A 19,925-nucleotide genomic window follows, 5' to 3' on the forward strand; every position below is an offset into this window, starting at 1 on the left:
AATATTACTTGGGGAATTTGCATCTCTCTGATTTTATTTAAAGCTGATACCTCATGTATGGTATTACACAGAATTCATAGTGGTCAGAGATGGTGCTTTTCCTCTTATTCCCTTCCTGAATCAGGGGCACTGCCAGAGACTTTATTTACTGGTGCTATGGGGTTGCTTGATTTTTCAGCAAGTGTGCTCTGTACATGTGAATATTCCATATGCTATAGTTTAAGTTCTACTGCAGTGCACTCAGGTGACAGGTACTCTTATGCAAACCTGGTAAATACTTCATGACAGTTACAATGGCATCTGTTGCTGCCCAGATGAAGGCCTTGTTTTTTAAGACGCTGATAAAATTTACAATCTTGGTGTTTTTGGGGAACCCCTCTTGGATTGTGGACATATTTCTCAGGGCACACAATGAGGACAGTGGTAACTCAGGATGGTTCTCGGTTCCTTGCTGACATGATGGATTGGTGCTGTGTTGTGAGATGTTCAAACAGTTCATTTACCCTATAGTACAGTAACGTCTTACAGGGCGAGTATGAAGTCAAGGAATCATCAAGCTGCTGCCTCTTGATCACGCTGTATGGTATATACAGACTTTTACACCATTAATTTTATTTTGAAGTAAACACCCTCATCTGTTACCTATATTACTGGTCCCTTTTTGTGGCCTCCACTCATCCAAGGGGCTTTCTTCAAGATCCTGGACTGGGTTTTTGTGATTTATGCTGCTTTAGTCAAAAGAGCATTAATAACGTCAGATATTGGTTGAGGAGGCCTGGCTCGTAGTCAATGTTTCAGTTCATCCCAAACACATTCAGTGAAGTTCTGGGCTTCATGCAGGCCACTGGAGTTTCTTCATATTTTTATGGACCTTACGTTGTGCATATTTATGCTGGAACATGAAACCATTGGCTCAAAATTGGAAGCATAAAATTGTCTCCTCTTTCTTTGCTGTAATATTAACATTACCCTTTACTGGAAGCAGGGGAACCAAGACCCAACTGTCCAAAAATTCCTCCAGATCATTATCCCTCCTCCACATTTAGTAAACCCACATAAGGTTTACTTATTGGCGCCAAGGGTGGCTGCCTCGGTTTGGGGCTCTCCAGTTGTCTTACTGTTTTGTTAGTTTGTAATGTTCATTGTTTTTTAAATGTTATAAGTTATACCAGGGATGAACTCCTTAACACTTGGCAGAACACACCACACAATTTTCAACCAATTTTTGATTATGCAGATGCTTTGTTGAACATTGTAACTGGTGAAGCAGCAGCGCTATTCAAATGCTATTCACGCTCCGACAGTGTGGCTTTGCACTGCCCAGTATACATCTGGCGAATCTTCCCTTTTTACCCAACAAAATTGATGAACTTTTCCTGCTCTCCCAGACAAATAAAGACTTTTCAATCTCTGCTGCTATGTGTTTCACAGAAACCTGGCTGAATGAATGAAGCCATTCCAGACAACACGTTGCATCTGCTGTAAGGCCAGGGGTAGCTCAGTGGTTAAGGCATTGGACTACGGTTCGGAAGATCCCAGGTTCAAACCCCACAACCACCAAGTTGCCACTGTTGGGCCCTTGAGCAAGGCCCTTAACCCTCAACTGCTCAGATGTGTAATGAGATAAAAATGTAAGTCGCTCTGGATAAGAGCGTCTGCCAAATGCCTAAATGTAAATGTAAATGTAAATGCTGTTACTTCCAGCTGTTCAAAGCGGATCGCAACACAGTGTTGTGTCTTGTGTTCATCAGTTAACATTGGTGTATAAATGTAACAGCAATATAGAAGATGTGTTGTCTCAATATAGAAGCATACTTTATCAACTGCAAGCCTTTGATTTGCCATGGTAGTTTACCTGTTTAATTCTGGTGAGTGTGTACATTTTGATGAGTGTGTTCACAGGCGTGTGTGAACGCAGCGAACAAATCTGTTATGATTATTCTTGGTGATTTTAATAAAGCAAACCTCACACGTGAACTGCCTAAATACAAACAACGCATTACATGCCACACCAGAGACAAAAAAATTTTGGATCAGTTTATTGTGGAGTGCTACACCACAATAAAGGATGCATATCGCTTCGTCCCCAGAGCAGCTTTAGGACTTTCTGACCACGGCCTGGTTCATCTTCTTCTGACCTACGGGAAAATCTTAAATCTGCTAATCCTGTAGTAAGGACTGTAAAGAGATAGACCAGTGAAGTAGTGGAGAAATTTCAGGCCTGTTTCAACTGCACTGATTGGAGTGTTTCTGAAGCTGCTGCCACCAATCTGGAAGAGCTCACTGATTCTGTAAGTTTCTGTGAGGATATGTACATCCCTACCAGGACTTATGTACCATACAACAATGACAAACCATGGTTTACAGCAGACAGCTTTGTCAAGTCAAAGAGGATGCCTACAGGAGTGGGAAAGGATCTTGTACAACCAGGCCAGATACGCACTAATAAAGGAGATCAGAGTGGCTAAGAGAAGCCACTCTGAAAAGCTGGAAAACAAATTTTTTGCAAACGACCATGCTTCAGTGTAAAAACCATCACTAACTACATTACACCATTCCCCAATTCTGTAGGGAATCAACAACTTGTTGATGACCTAAATGAGTTCTATTGTATATAAGAAACTCCCAGTTTCAACCACACACCTGTCCTGATCATCTCTATACCACCATTAACACCTCTGGCAACCACTTTCTCTCCCCCTTTTTGCACTACAGGTCTGTAAAAAGGATTTTTGTCAGATCTTCCAGAAACAAAAGAGAAGGAAAGGGGTTACACCAACCTGTCCAAAAACCTGTGCTGACCAGCTGGCCCCCATCTTTACACAGACCTTCAACAGATCACTGGAACTATGTGAAGTCCCTTCCTACTTTAAACACTCCACAATCAATATCATTTCAAAAAAAAATATTAAAATCACAGGACTTAATGACTACAGACCAGTTGTCCTAACATCTGTGGTCATAAAGTCATTTGAAAGACTGATGTTGGCTTATCTAAAGGACACCACTGGACCCTTACTAGAACACATGCAGATTGCTTATAGAGCAAACAGGTCTGTGGATGATGCAGTCAACATAGGACTGCACTTCATCCTGCAACATCTGGACAAACCAGGGACTTATGCAGGGGTCTTGTTGGTGGATTTCATATTAGCTTTTATTACAGCAGACGACACTACAATCATCTGTCTTATCCAGGATGGTGACAAGTCTGCATAAAGCGAGATTGAGCTTGCACTCACAACAACCTGGAGCTGAACATGCTCAAAACAGTGGAGATGATTGTGGACTTCAGGCTCACCATCAAGAACAGCACTGTGACAGCAGTGAAATCATTCCGGTTCCTGGGCACCATCATATCTTAGGACCTGTAGTGGGACAATCACATTGATTCCATTGTTAAAAAGGCCCATCAGTGGTTGCATTTCCTTTGCCAGCTAAAGAAGATTAACCTGCCACAGGAGCTGCTTACACAGTTCTATTCAGTCACCATTGAATCTGTCCTGTGCACTTCAATATTTTTCCTGTTTGGCTCAGCCACAAAATCAGACATCAGAAGCCACAAAGTTTGTTTGTTTATTGGTGCTCCCCTGTCAGAGTACTGAACTCCAGGACAGTCCGGCACAAGAACAGTTTGCTCCCCCAGGCAATTTACCTCATGAACAGTTAACAGTTGTTATCACTGTGCAATAAATATATGTGCTATATTGTGTGCAATACTACTGTGCAGTACCACAGATGCTTATTAGACTTATTTGATAAAACCCCACATCCTACTCCATTTGTTGTTAACTGTTTTTTTTCTTGTGTTGTGTGTTTTGTCTTCTCTGAAATCTCTGTCACCAAAAAAATTCCTTGCAAACTTACTTGACAATAAAGCTCTTTCTGATTCTGCTAAATACTGAAGCATGATTTATTACTCCACAGATACTGTTTTTACTGTAGACTCCAAGAGTGGCATGCTTTACACCATTCTGGCATTCTGGTTATTTTATGTCTGTGTTCAGCTTCTCGACCATGGAAACCCATTTCATGAAACCCTTGACAGACAGCTGGTGTGCTGATGTTGATTCCAGCGGCCTCTAAAGCATTTGTGCTATGACCTTTAGCACTTTGTAACCATGTTCTGTGAGTTTGCATGGTCTACCACTTTTTTGGCTGTTGTTGCCACAGCTGTTGTTACTCTTCAATGCTTTCATGTTACAATATTAGCATGTACAGGTCCCTGCAAAATAATTAGCAGGGCAGACATTTCATGATCTATTACAAAAGGTGGCATCTTAAGACCTTAAGACAGTATGAGATTTATACAGATAATTTTTTTTTGTACCTGTCAGGTCCCCGTCAGTCAGTGGGCATGACTGAAGCACCTGGAATTAGTTATTATCAAATGTGTCCACATACTTTTGTTATATACATAAAATACATAAGATCCTTTGTAAGAATGCCTGTACAATTTTGGTCAGGGTCATATGGACTGTCTGCACAGAAGCAGACAAAATGCAGCTACAAATACAAAGCCTTTCTATACATTCACATTCACACACACACACACACACACACACACACACACACACACACACACACACACATATATATATATGTGTGTGTGTGTATATTTATATATATATATATATATATATATATATATATATATATATATATATATATATATATACACACACACACACACACACACACACACACACATGTGTGGGAGAACATACAACTTGCACACACACAGACCAGGGCCAGAATTTGACCCCAAGTCCTTAGAGGTGTGTGCGACAGCTCTAACCACTAAGCCACTGTGCCACCATATTTTTAAATTCATTAATTATAAATATATAAATTAAATTAAAATATATATATTTAAAAAATATTAATTTCTGACAATAATAGTAATGATAACAGATAGGAGGGAAAGCACAAATGGCTCAGCACAGAAAAAATAAAAAATAAAAAACCCTGACACATCACAAACACCAGCTGGTCCGGTCACACAACTTGGGTTAAACAGTTGTCCCAGCATAGGTGCAACACAGCCTGCTGCTTGGCATTACTAATAAAGACATTTAGTCTTGGGTGGACGTTGATAACTAGCATGGGAACCCCAGCATTAAAATGGGCCAAAGGTTTAATTCAGTGGAAGCAATGTAGGACTTTCACACCCTAAAACAGCAATCTTACTATGAATGCAGGGCACAGATTAGGCTCTCAGTAGGTATTAGGACTGTTAATTTTTTTGTCTGCCTGATTTTTGTGTTCCAATTGGGTGTTATCAGTAATCTACTGTAATTAAATTTTCTAAATAGCAGCAGGTTATAGATAGTTACAGTATATATAAAGGTTATATGTTAGAGAGCCACCTCTTACAGAGTGAAATTCTACTTTTATCTTTTTATTCTTTAAATTTGTGCTCACAGATAAATGAGATACATCATATGTAGAATTCTTAACTGAATTGCTTCATTGCAATTACACACCTAGATCTGGCATATTTCCATATGTTATCCAGTTTCTTATTGCTTGTGGTCACAGATAATTCCTTCTTGTATACATTTCTCACTTCTTGTGTGATCCCAAATGAACTGATTTACCATATGTTATGAAATAAATAACACATAGATAATTTCCCAGAGCTCTGGAAGAACACTCTTTTTCTGGGTTATTTAGAAATGTGGTAGAATTTGTAGGTAGGAAATGGGAGGAAATTAGGGTTGTTTACAATTGGGCTAAAAATAGAAGTCCACCTAGACCTTCCGTTTAAATAGCAAACATCTCTCCATGCTCTGAGTTTATTCAGTGTCATAGGGTTGTCACAATTTTCTGTTATTAGTTTTATTAATTTAAATTAGAGGTTATCAAGAGGGGACTGTGGTAGACTACTCAGTAACTAAATAAATAGAGGTTTGTTTTTTAACCTAGGTATAGGCATATGTTAAATGAGCTGGCCACTGGTTTAATAAAAAAAAAACCTCCCATTAAAATCAGTTATTGTAACATAGAAAACATAAGTCTTAGCTTATGCTTGCTCCATAAAAAAAAGAGCCAAGACAACTATTAAACTATTATTATTTAACTATTATGAAATCTTTAATTACCTTTTTATGATATATGACAGAAATCATTTGCATTTGGTACAGCAGTTAGGCAAAATTAACTAATTAATTTGTCTCAACCAAGATATTGGTAAGGGCTTTCAGTGTTCCAAGTCCTGCTTTACTTTGCCAAGTAGTGAAATAAAATTACTTTTACACATCTTTTTTAAATACCAGACTTATATAGGCAGTTAAATATATGAATCTATCTAGTGAGCATTTAAAATGAAAGACAGGAATGGTTTCTGGCTTTGCCTTTAAGCTAACAATAGGCATGGCATCAGAATGAGAGTCAGACTGAAACTGGAATGCCAGGGATTGAGATAAATATGAATATATTATTTGTATAAAGTGCTATTTTATGATGTCTATCAGCAATACGTGACCACTCAAAAATAGGCCCTGTCCTAATGGGCTCGGCGGTCTCAGCCATAGTCTCAGTAGGAAGTGCAAAAAACATTGGTCATAGGCAACATCCCTATCTTTGTAAAGGGTATGACTCTGAGGCCGTTGGTGAGCACTGAAGCCCTGCAATCTTCAGATTGAAGCATCAGCCATTTAATGAAATTGCCTCAAAGATACATTTCTTCAATACAAAGAATAAATATGACCATTCAATTTGGTCAAATGCTTTCATTGAGTCCAGCAATAGCACAAGACTATCAAAGCCATGATAACATAAACACGCCTAAAGATAACATAACAGTAAAAAAGGTATTATTCCATGAACCCTTTATTTAAAAAAAAAAAATCACCTATTTTTCACCTAATTTTAATCACCTACGAGAGGTCAGTACCTTAGCAAACAGGTTTTGGTCACTGTTTAACAAAACAGTGTTTAACTGCACTCTGTACTGCACCTGAACATCTCTCACACACAGTGCTGCTGATGCTACTGACACACTGCTCAACACACACTGCAAGCTACTGTGGTATCTAAAGCTGCAGCAAGAGCTGCTCTTTGTGGAGTCGTGAAAGATTACACTAGTTAAACTCAGTGACATGTAACATTTGCTAAATGGGATTCCGTAATGGGGTTTGTGTGTGAAGGCTCTCGCTAAACAAAGTTCATCACAAAATTAGCAAATAAGCAGGCTGTTTAAAAATCTGAAGCACAGAGTCTGGACACAAACATTACACCCCCTTCACTGCCATATTGGGAATATATCAACTATAATGAGATATATCTAAAGGTCACTTGGAAAGAAAGATGGACACATGCGGTTTTGATGAAAGTTAAAGTTTATCCACTTGCTTTTGGGGATACTCTTTACTGCTTTTTAGCATGTATAATCTTTCTTTCCCTCTTTCATACACACGCACGCACACACACACACACACACACACACACACACACACACCTGACTCTCTTGACCACTCGCTCTCCCTCTGTCTAACTGCAATATACTCTAATTAAATATACTGTATTCTCATCACGTAGGTGTTCCATGCCACTCACTTGACTTTTAATCTAATAGTTTTGTTGTAATTTGTAAACCACATTTTCCCACAGTGTATGTTAATGATATATGTGGATTATAACCATCAGACCCTTTCATTTCTTCACTGCTGTAAGTCACAGTAGTAAAAAAGGGAACAAAGAAATGAAAAGGAAGTAGAAATATGGTCTAACACTTTGGCAACTTTTTTTTCAGCCTGAAAAGGCTGCAGTCTCAGCATAAGGAAGATATGAGGAGAAATAAAGAAGGAATGAGTAGGCAGGCAAGACCAGCAGTGAGAAAGAGAGAGAGAGAGAGAGAGAGATGAAAGAAATGAGAAAAGGAGAGAAGAGAAAGAAGTAGAAATAAATGTAAGAGATGAAGATAAGGGTGCATCAGAGCAAGGGACAAAGGCAGAGCTGATGTTAAGAGGTGAAGAGAGGGAGACGGATGATCCTGCTATAGTTCCAGTTGGACCTCATGTTATGATTTTAGTCTACGTTACACCTGCAGACTTGTAGTCTGGAGTACACATAAGGCTTGAGATTTGACAAAATTTTAGCAATCCCAACATATTCATTTACTTTGTCACCTAGTTTTCTTTCTAGTACCATTTAGTTACATGTATGACATGACCAGTTCTCTTACTTCCATTTTTTCTATAAAAGTGAAAAATTGTCCATGGACTGTAAATTACTTTTGATAGAACACAGAAAAAAAAATCTAAATAACATTAATAATTATCAGCAATTGTATTACTTGGGCTTCATGTACAGGTTGTAAACCAAGTGTCATGATAGTCAGAATTGACTACATTTTTGATACTGCTGGATGCAGTAGCATCTTCGGAATAAAATAATAATCAATCCTGGTATTCCCAGAGGAATAAAGACGTCTCCAAACATATACTAAGCCCAGATCTAGACAAATACCAGTAATTGTTTTTGCTTATACTGATGGTGAAACAGCCCTATGGGGAATCAATCAGTATACCTGTAATAGGATTCAGTATACAGTTAAAGTCTTCAGCCACAATTATTGTGTCTGCTCACAGATTAGTAATTCTGCAAATCCTTTGGTATAAAAACTGAGTGGGTGGAAAGGGAGAGAGTATATATTTATTATGGAAATGGTTTAATTGTTTTTTGTTTAGGTTTTTTTTATCTTGTATGTACTTTTCAGTTACTCTAAACAGATTTTTTTCCACTTTTTTTACTGACCTGCAGTTTGAAAAACAAACTAATTCTGGTCAGCCCCAAGGAGAAATACTGAAAGAGTGTTACATAGCTGAGGGGGGACAATGAGCATGACCTACTTAAGAGTGCCCATAAATTCAACTTAGCTGAGTCTGCCTGTTTGAATGACCTAGCTCAAAATATCAATAATCACTACTAGGGCAGCAGGTGCAGCATCACTTTAATTCTGCTCTTTAATTACGTTGTATTGCTTTTTTTATATGCCCGTGTGTGGTTTGTGATTCAAAACCAAATTATGTCTATGATTTTGTACATTAAAATAATTCCAGATACGTGTTGATTACCAGAAATTGGACATTAAAACATTTATCAGGTGATTTCTTAATGGTTATTATTATATATGGTCAGGTGATTTCTTAATGGTTAAATTATAACAACTTCCAAAAGTTAGTTGTAAGCTATAGGGTTCAGGAGTATGCATGCTGTGAATGAAAAATTACTTGGATTTCAAGGTGTTTTGTAAAGGAAACTGATTTTCTTTAACAAACTATATTGGGCACAAACAAGCTTCCTGTAGCAGGTAAATGGCTGCAAAATCAATAGGAAGCGAAGGCATTAGTCAGTGTCTGTCAGTTATACATTGTACAACAGAGGTACGTTATAACATTCACCCACAGAGAGTTTTAGTAATGGATAGGGTAGTCAAGTACAAATGGCCAAAGCAAGAGACAAAGTAAACGCAAGGGAGTCAATTAAAAAAAGGATTTAGTAGATGGGTCTCCAAGCCTTTCTTGCCCTTCTTGTAGGAGAATGCACATGAAAACGCAATAGCAACTTGGACTCTTGGGATGAAAAGGATCAATGTAAACCACCTATGATTAAACCTTATTTCACAGTTTCGTTCTTTTATAGACTACTGTATGTAAAAAAAATCATATAATTCAAAAATAAATAATTCAAATCTTTAGACAGTAGGATCACAAGGGATGAATTAACAAAGTAAAATACTGTAGCTTAACGCATGAACCAACCAACCCAGTCTTTTTGTTTGCGAATCAACAATGGCAGGATAAACTACCATCATAAATATATTTTTAATAATAACTAGTGATGTTACTACATTTAGTAGTTACTACACATTATTTCATGGTTATCTAAAAGAATATTTATATTACCGGCTTTAAACAGTCTGATATCAATGCTTTTCACATTGGCCAAAAAAGGAAGAAATAGAAAGAGCCATGGCAATAGCAGCAAAGAAGAACTAAAAATACCAGTGAACAAAATGTAATGCTTGTCCTTTCAGTGTGTCTCTACTGTACTGTAGATTTAATTGTGTGAAATAATGCAAACGTTCTTTAAAGGTCTTGGTCTTGCTTTGTGTGCTACACATGCTAGTCCAAAAAAAACCCATGTAAAATCTGTTATACATTTAAAAAAGGGCTGTTATTACGGACGCTACTTTAATTTTAAATGTTTGAAATGCTGTACAAATATTTTTGCTTCTAACGTTTGCATACTACTCCTAATATTGTTCCTAGTGTTCACAACTGGTACACTAATCAATGACACAACTTTGACTCAGCTGATGTTCAGAATTTTCAACCAAGGTTGAACCTGCAGTATGAAATTAACAGCCCTTGAACTTGTGTGAGGACTAGAATTTCCTAGTTAAACATCAAGGGGAGGAAAACAGAATTCCATGTAGTTATGTAGTTATACAGTACAGTATACACAATCAGTCGTGGCCAAAAGTTTTGAGAATTACATAAATATTGGAAATTGGAAAAGTTGCTGCTTAAGTTTTTATAATAGCAATTTATATATACTCCAGAATGTTATGAAGAGTGATCACATGAATTGCATAGTCCTTCTTTGCCATGAAAATTAACTTAATCCCAAAAAACCTTTCCACTGCATTGCATTGATGTCATTAAAGGACCTGCTGAGATCATTTCAGTAATCGTCTTGTTAACTCAGGTGAGAATGTTGACGAGCACAAAGCTGGAGGTCATTATGTCAGGCTGATTGGGTTAGAATGGCAGACTTGACATGTTTAACGAAGGAGTGATGCTTAAAATCATTGTTCTTCAATTGTTAACCATGGTGACCTGCAAAGAAACAAGTGCAGCCATCATTGCGTTGCATAAAAATGGCTTTACAGGCAGGTTTGAGCGCATCTGCACGCACAGTGAGGCGAAGACTTTTGGAAGAGGGCCTGGTGTCAAGAAGGGCAGCAAAGAAGTCACTTCTCTCCAAAAAAAACATCAGGGACAGGTTGATCTTCTGCAGAAAGTATGGTGAATGGACTGCCGAGGACTGGCGCAAAGTCATATTTTCCAATAAAGCCTCTTTCCGATTGTTTGGGGCATCTGTAAAAAAAAGAAGAAAAAGTGAGCGCTACCATCAGTCCTGTCTCAAAGCCTTTAAAACGTATAAAGTGATTGTAATTATATTTCAGTGCATCACAGAAACAACTGAAACAAAGATCTAAAAGCAGTTTAGCAGCAAAATTTGTGAAAACTAATATTTGTGTTATTCTCAAAACTTTTGGCCACGACTGTACATGAAAATGGAGACAATATATAAAAGTTGTTTCTTCATCGTAGACAAATTTACTTTATACTTTACTGTATAACCAAGTATAAGGACACCTGTATGGTGTGGAAGATTTTAAGTGCCCTGCACAGAGCTCAATCCTAGGTTCAGTAAGTTTGTTGTCATCTCCACTGAACAATGCTATGATTAACTGGAATGTTACCCATGAGCCAGGCCTTCATCCTTCACATCAGTGCCTCACCTCACTAATTTTTTGACTAGATGATCGGATCCTATATAGCTACTGTACACTGTAAAACCTGCACAGGCTTCCTAACAGCAAAGGGCAAATTATACATAAATATAGTATTTATTTTTTCTATTAATAATTAGGGTCTCATGCAGTGACGCTTAAAGTGGTGCCCAAAAACCCTCAGGGGGTTGTGAAGCAGTGCCAGGGGGTATCGAAACATTGATAAGTCAAACCAAGTCAGTATCAAATTGTGCTCTGTTGTTTTGAAATACAGTATATGTACAAAAGTATTTGGGTAAACCAGCAACATGTATTTGGATATTACATCCAAATACATTTACATCAATTCAGCGAGAATGATAGAAAAGGTGTACAGGACAGTGGTGAGACCAGCGATGCTCTACAGCTTAGAGACAGTGGCACTGAAGAAAAGACAGGAGGTAGAGTTGGAGGTAGCAGAGCTGAAGATGTTGAGGTTCTCCTTGGGAGTGACAAGGATTGGGACAACCCATGTTACATGTTTTGGAGATAAAGTCAGAGAGGCCAGATTGAGGTGGTTTGGACATGTTCACAGGAGAGATGGTGAATATATCGGTGGAAGGATGCTAAGGTTGGAACTGCCAGGCAGGAGGTCTAGAGGAAGACCAAAGAGGCGAGGTATGGATGTAGTGGGAGAGGACATGAAGTTAGTTGGTGTGAGAGAAGAGGATGCAGAGGATAGGGTTAGATGGAGGCAGATGATTCGCTGTGGCGACCCCTGAAAGGGAACAGCCGAAAGACAAAGAAGAAGATTTACATCAATAATGCTTCTATAACAGCATCCACTCTTCTTGAAAGGCTGTCCACAAGATTTGGGAGTGTTTCTGAAGGAATCGGTCCCTATTCATTCTATGAGATCAGGCACTGATGGGGTTGAGGTCAGGGCTCTGTGTGGGCCAGTCAAGTTCTTCCACATCGAACTTATTAAATCACGTCTTTATAGTCCTTTCTTTGTGCACCGGGGCACAGTCATGTTGGAATAGAAAAGAGTCTTCCCCAAACTGTTGCCACAAAGTTGGAAGCATAGCAATTTCCAAGAGGTCTCGATATGCTTAAGCATTAAGAGATGCCCTTCACTGGGGTTAAGGGATCTGATTGAAACACCTGAATTAAAAAATTAACAGGTTTGGTCAAATACTTTTGTCCATATTGTAAACATGAATATACAGTGGTGTGAAAAACTATTTGCCCCCTTTCTGATTTCTTATTTTTATTGCATGTTTGTCACACAAAATGTTTCTGATCATCAAACACATTTAACTATTAGTCAAAGATAACATAATTGAACACAAAATGCAGTTTTTAAATGATGTTTTTTATTATTTAGGGAGGAAAAAAATCCAAACCTACATGGCCCTGTGTGAAAAAGTAATTGCCCCCCATTGTTAAAAAATAACTTAACTGTGGTTTATCACACCTGAGTTTAATTTCTGTAGTCACCCCCAGGCCTGATTACTGCCACACCTGTTTTAATCAAGAAATCACTTAAATAGGAGCTACCTGACACAGAGAAGTAGACCAAAAGCACCTCAAAAGCTAGACATCATGCCAAGATCCAAAGAAATTCAGGAACAAATAAGAACAAAAGTAATTGAGATCTATCAGTCTGGTAAAGGTTATAAAGCCATTTCTAAAGCTTTGGGACTCCAGCGAACCACAGTGAGAGCCATTATCCACAAATGGCAAAAACATGGAACAGTAGTGAATCTTCCCAGGAGTGGCCGGCCGACCAAAATTACCCCAAGAGCGCAGAGACAACTCATCCGAGAGGCCACAAAAGACCCCAGGACAACATCTAAAGAACTGCAGGCCTCACTCGCCTCAATTAAGGTCAGTGTTCACGACTCCACCATAAGAAAGAGACTGGGCAAAAACGGCCTGCATGGCAGATTTCCAAGGCGCAAACCACTTTTAAGCAAAAAGAACATTAAGGCTTTTCTCAATTTTGCTAAAAAACATCTCAATGATTGCCAAGACTTTTGGGAAAATACCTTGTGGACCGATGAGACAAAAGTTGAACTTTTTGGAAGGTGCGTGTCCCGTTACATCTGGCGTAAAAGTAACACAGCATTTCAGAAAAAGAACATCATACCAACAGTAAAATATGGTGGTGGTAGTGTGATGGTCTGGTGTTGTTTTGCTGCTTCAGGACCTGGAAGGCTTGCTGTGATAGATGGAACCATGAATTCTACTGTCTACCAAAAAATCCTGAAGGAGAATGTCCGGCCATCTGTTCGTCAACTCAAGCTGAAGCGATCTTGGGTGCTGCAGCAGGACAATAACCCAAAACACACCAGCAAATCCACCTCTGAATGGCGAAAGAAAAACAAAATGAAGACTTTGGAGTGGCCTAGTCAAAGTCCTGACCTGAATCCTATTGAGATGTTGTGGCATGACCTTAAAAAGGCGGTTCATGCTAGAAAACCCTCAAATAAAGCTGAATTACAACAATTCTGCAAAGATGAGTGGGCCAAAATTCCTCCAGAGCGCTGTAAAAGACTCGTTGCAAGTTATCGCAAACGCTTGATTGCAGTTATTGCTGCTAAGGGTGGCCCAACCAGTTATTAGGTTCACACAGGGCCATGTAGGTTTGGATTTTTTTTCTCCCTAAATAATAAAAACCATCATTTAAAAACTGCATTTTGTGTTCAATTATGTTATCTTTGACTAATAGTTAAATGTGTTTGATGATCAGAAATATTTTGTGTGACAAACATGCAAAAGAATAAGAAATCAGGAAGGGGGCAAATAGTTTTTCACACCACTGTAAAAGCTCCAAGGCTTAAAAAAGGGCAAATAGACACTTGTCATACAATGGTATATTCATGCAAAAACTCTGTGTTTCATGTATTTCATAAAATGCATTTTGTTTGGAAATGTTGAACACTGTTAAAGTACCTTCTTTTATAAAGGGTCTAACCCTAGGCACGGTCTGATATTGCCTGGTACACTGCAGGATTAAGAAATAGTTAAGAAAAGTTTTTTTTTATCATAATTTATTGAAAGGAATTTTAATAGTCTATCATTATTTATTGTAGGCTAAAATTATTTCTGTCATCATTAGAGTTCTTCACAAACAGTGTTTTTTTTCTGTTTTCATTACGCAGTTCTATAACATATGCAAATTAAGGACGTGCAAGAAAAAAACATCAGTAAAATACTAAATACTTCATGCAAAAATATGCAAATGCTGTGTAGTCAATTCATTATATCGCAAGGTTTATATTTTGAATAGGTATTTCTGATCTAAAGCACGTTGCTTTACCTACAGTATATGTATTACATTATTACATTAGATGTATTATATCTATTATTTCTATAGTAGGAGCATACATGGTAGAAGGATGCTGAGGTTGGAACTACCAGACAGGAGGTCTAGAGGAAGATGTGGTGAGAGAGGACATGAAGTTAGTTGGTGTGAGAGAAGAGGATGCAGTGGATAGGGTTAGATGGAGACAAATGATTCACTCTGAAAGGGAACAGCCGAAAGACAAAGAGGAAGAAAAAGAGCAGCATACACAGGCAGTTGTATGCCAGAAATATTGCATTAACTGATAATGGATTATAAGAAACATGCTATTTAACTAAGCAAAATGTTTAACAGTAAACTTTTTTAATATAAGAAGATATCTGATTAGCATATATAATATATATAAAGGCTTTCCAGTGTCTCTACTTTGTACCAATGAATGGTAAGACTCTTTCATCACAGAAAAGACTTACTGTAAGAAAACAGAGTTTCAGAGAAATCAAGTTTTTATAACCTGGTGCTTTTTTGTCATTTACTTGTGAGTGAATGATAGCACTACTATTTACTATCTACTACTTTTAGGATGATGTTAGGGTTTCCCGACAAGTTCCTTTAATTGCACGAACTTTCCCAAGCTCTTCTTTCCCTGAATTTCTATAGAACATGCACAAGGCGTATGCTTTTTGATGTATAACATATGGAAGTGATACATATGTACTCAGTAAATGACTGAGGATTTAAAACCTCTTTTTCTCTAAATAAACTAGAGAACATTCGAAACTCCTTCATGTATGTGCGTGTGTTTTTCTCTCCCAGTCGGCTTGTGCCTCAGAGCCAAGCGGTAAGCATAAGGTAAACATAACAGATGTTCCACAACATTCAATTAAATTAGACAGTTAAATAGATGGTGTGTCATTCTTTAATAAAGAAAAATCCCAAATTGGTGTCATATACAGTAATTGAGTATTGCACTTTAATTGCACTTTCTGACACACTGAGATAGAAAAGCATTTCAACTTTAAGATCATAATGGCATTATGTGCTGTATTTTATTTTAGCTCTAACATCCTGTTATGTTAAAATTATATAATATGTGTGTATATATCCAAACATTACTTAATTAACTGACTGATGGATTGCTCATGTTTCATATACTACAATTTGAAACTATTTTTTCTGTGAATTTCTTTCACCTCTTCAGAATTATTTCAAGCTATAATATTATACAGTACCTGTCAAAAGTTTGTACACAGTTTCTAATTCAGTGGTCTTTCTTAAAACAATGCTAAAGGAATCCAAAATATGCCATAATCTTTTTGAACAGTTGATGTAGCAGACTGATGATGTCTGCAAGAGAGATTAATTTTAATCTTTCTTTCCTGGAATGGTCTTCACGACAGCCAGTTTCATCATGGTGCTTGATGGGTTTTGCAAATGCACTTTACAATCCTGTTCCTACAAGAACTGTTTCAGAAGGGCCTTCATGTTTTAACATAATGATTAATTGTTGTTTTTAAATGAATTAAATAATTCCATGTATGTTACTTCATAGAGTTGAAATCTCCAGTATTGTTCTAAAATGGAGAAAACAAAAAACATTAAAGTAAAACCATTGAATTAGAAGGTGAGCTGGTACTGTATGTCTAAAGATAAACCATTAGATAGCTAAGGCACTGAAAGTACAAGCACTTCGGCCTATGTACTCTGCTACATGAAGTGTTTTAGGGCATCTCTGACAGATTTTAGTGTTCTGACAGACACTGTGTTCTACAGATTGTATTCAAGGCCAGATAAACTAGAATTAAGTGTCTTTTCTGAGATCTGCGCCTTACAGGTTCCAAGCTGAGTGTTTTTCTGCATGGTGGAGTGGTGCAGATTATTATGAGATTCATACAATCTCCACTGATGGTATTACTGTCGCTGGGGGATTTCTGATCATTATGTGGAATTAATTACTAAAACACAGTACATTGCAAAAAATTTTGAGTCATTAAGATTGTTTAAAGATTAGCTTCCAAAAATGTAAGCTTGTATTACCCTTTGCTAATAAAACATTGAATTGGTTAATCTTACGTATTATCTATGTGTTATATTGTATCATATCATATTGTTTTTATGAGCTAGTCAGCTGACTGTGCCCCCTGATTTTTTTGTTCTGTGTGGTCACATGGCCACATTTTATGTTCCCTGGGTGTAAGTGTGCGCTGACTACAAATGACCCCCTTAGTGCATTATGTCCCTAAGCTTTCAAAGCATGACTCAGTCTCATCATATAAATAATGAATTGCACATTAGAGACCCTCTGCAAAATGGAAAACAATATGATATAATTACAAAGTTATGAGCATTTTTTGTAAAATTTATTTGAAGTTTATACATGCTGATTGTGGAAACTAGATAACTAACTAGACAAAGCATAAGCACAATATTATTATATGAGGTTACACATGGACAGGAAGGATTTCTTTTTTTTTTTTTTTTTTTACCAGAAATATGTCTACACGTACTTTTAAAGATTTCATCCAAACATATTATTAATGCATGGTTTTCTATTTGACTGTTTACAGTTTAGGAGATGACTTTGTAACCCTGCTCATTTCAAGCAGCTTTACTACTTCTCTCTGCAACATAAAACTGGTCCTGGGGGAGCCAGTTAAAGAGGTGTGCTGCACAAACACCAGTGTCCCTCATGGCACATGATCTAGAAAAGTAAACAGAAAGTAGGCCTACTAAATCCTCAAATTATGTGCCAGTCATTCACTTGAGAGGCTGAATAAAATTGCATTTCAGTGCACATCACTGTCCTAGTTCTTTTTCGCCCCTGGATTTCTAAAGGGATATGATCTAGATTTGATGTGGAGAATCTGCAGCTATTTAAGTGCTCTGCGCATAATGAAATAGCCAATATCAGATTCATGTCAGCATTGGCTTGTTAGTCTCATTGGATCCCTTGAGACTGGGACTTTTCAGTAAAGCTAAACGAATGCAGGCTTTTTATTGAAAATGTTGCTGCTGTAGCCAGTAGGAGGCTGCAATGCAAAAGATGCTGATGAGTAGGTTTTTACTGAGGACACTAATCTCCTATTTGATTTATGTGGACCTGGTTTGAACCTTACATTGTCAGGGAGAAGTGAGGTGTGGCATCTTTTAATAGCTATGGTGTCTTCTTTCTGGCATACATCAAAGAAGCTTCTTATACTAGTGCAATTTGATCATACAGTATATATAGTACTGTGAAAAGTCTTGAGGCAATTAAATTGATGAATTAATTAATGAATGTTACACACATATAATACACACAAACACGATAAACTCATGCAGTGCCACAACATTTATTTCCACCAAGAGTTGCAATAATTTCTCTCCAAGATCTTGTATTGACAATGGGAAAGTCAGATTGTTGCATAAAGCTGGACAGACCTGAGGAGGGAATCGATTGACCCTGGAGGTGCAAGGCCACAATGCTAACCACTATGCCACCGTTGCACCGATAACTATCTTGATGTTAATTCTTGTGCATATATTCTTAAATCCTCCCTTTTTAAATCATCAATGTTTTAAATGACACTTAAAGCAATCCCAATGTGTGTGTTTTTTACCAGGTAAACGATAACTCTCCGGAATATTTGGAAGCAGAGGACATCACAGTCCCAGATTGCTTTCAGGTCCGCAGGCTATCCAGTAGAACCTTGCAGCTACCTCCTCTGGCCTTCAGGCTAGCTGAGCAGATGGATTGGAAGGAGACTGAGCAAATATCTCGACCCACCACGCTGCCCTTTCACGAGCCTCCCCTGATTGCCATTACATTGGCTGACTCCAAGAGGTAAGCAAACAGATCACATTGCAGAGCTAAAATATATTTTTACTGTGTTAATTAATATTGCATTTTTGTTCTTCTTTGTCACATTTTGTTTATGCATACCAAGCATATAAATTAAATATATACATTACTTTCTTTTTCCTTCAACATATAAATTACATTGCTTGTTTTTGGTACAATAAGAAAGCGAAACCGACCCTATCTTACTTGCTTTATTTAAAAATAATGCGGCTTTACAATGTAGAGACAGTGAATAAACAAAAACTACACCTATCTCTAAACTGCGGGTTTTCACAAATATTTGCACAATCCCTCACAAATCAGATCTCCTCTCTGACACAGTCTAAAAAATTAAGATCTAACACAAAGGAATCCCAAGATACCTGGCTCAGAATCAGAGGACTGACTTCCCTATTCAAGATCATATTATGCTGTCTGTGTGAGTCTGCGTGTTATGGCGACTGGGTCAACCAGACCCCCTCCAGTCAAAAATGCTGTCTGGAATAAATTTATACACTGCCAGTATAAATGCTTATAGGGCATTGGTGGCTCAGTGGCAGGTTTCTCACCTGTCATGGCACGCGTTCGATTCCCATCCAATGCCTAAACCCCTACAACTGGATGCAGTGCTGGTGCCAAGCCCGGATAGAATGGGGGGGTTGCATCAGGAAGGGCATCCGGCGTTAAAAACCCGTCCCAAACTTGTGTGCGGCTTGGATGGTCTGCTGTGGCAACCCCTAGCTGGAAGCAGCCATAAGACCACCAACAGTATACTGTAAATGCTTACTGTATATCTCCACAATTTTACAGAAATTGTCTCCATTTCAAATTATATTTATCCTGAGAAACAAATATTCCTCATTCCAAGTGACTGGTTACTACAATGGTCACTTTTGGTAAAAATCATTTTGAAGAAAAATTGAAAGGTGTAATTCTAACGACCCATCTAAATCTAAAATATATAAAGGTACAGTTTCCACGCTCACCACATCTTTGTACATAATGACTTCAAAAAAAGCAGAAAGTGTTGTATACAGTAAATGGTTGATCTTTTTAAGGATAACACAAAATATTTTTATTTAGCTTTGTTAGCTATGTTTCTTTTTAAATTGTGTCAAATAATGTCATAAAGTGTCACATTAGTTTTACTGCTTAGAAGCATTTAGAGTTATACAGCAATGTCTGATATGTGTTTTTTTTTTTTAAATAATTTAAACTATGACATGATGAGAGTGTTAAGGTACAGGTTTGTCAGCATATCCTGGGAATTACTTATGCCTTAAAACATC

At 37.6% G+C, this 19,925-nt stretch overlaps 1 protein-coding gene across 2 annotated transcripts in view; it reads left to right on the forward strand.

Annotated features, from left to right (window-relative positions):
- LOC128545545 (cAMP-specific 3',5'-cyclic phosphodiesterase 4D-like) overlaps positions 1 to 19,925 on the forward strand; it is a 184,541-nt gene that overhangs the window by 20,276 nt on the left and 144,340 nt on the right. For both annotated transcript variants that reach the window (XM_053515922.1, XM_053515923.1), the window contains exon 3: positions 18,419 to 18,639. In XM_053515922.1, coding sequence (XP_053371897.1) covers positions 18,419 to 18,639 — 221 coding nt within the window. The remainder of the gene's footprint in view (positions 1 to 18,418; positions 18,640 to 19,925) is intronic.

The sequence above is a fragment of the Clarias gariepinus genome, chromosome 17 (genome assembly GCF_024256425.1).
Source record: "Clarias gariepinus isolate MV-2021 ecotype Netherlands chromosome 17, CGAR_prim_01v2, whole genome shotgun sequence".
Lineage (NCBI taxonomy): Eukaryota > Metazoa > Chordata > Actinopteri > Siluriformes > Clariidae > Clarias > Clarias gariepinus.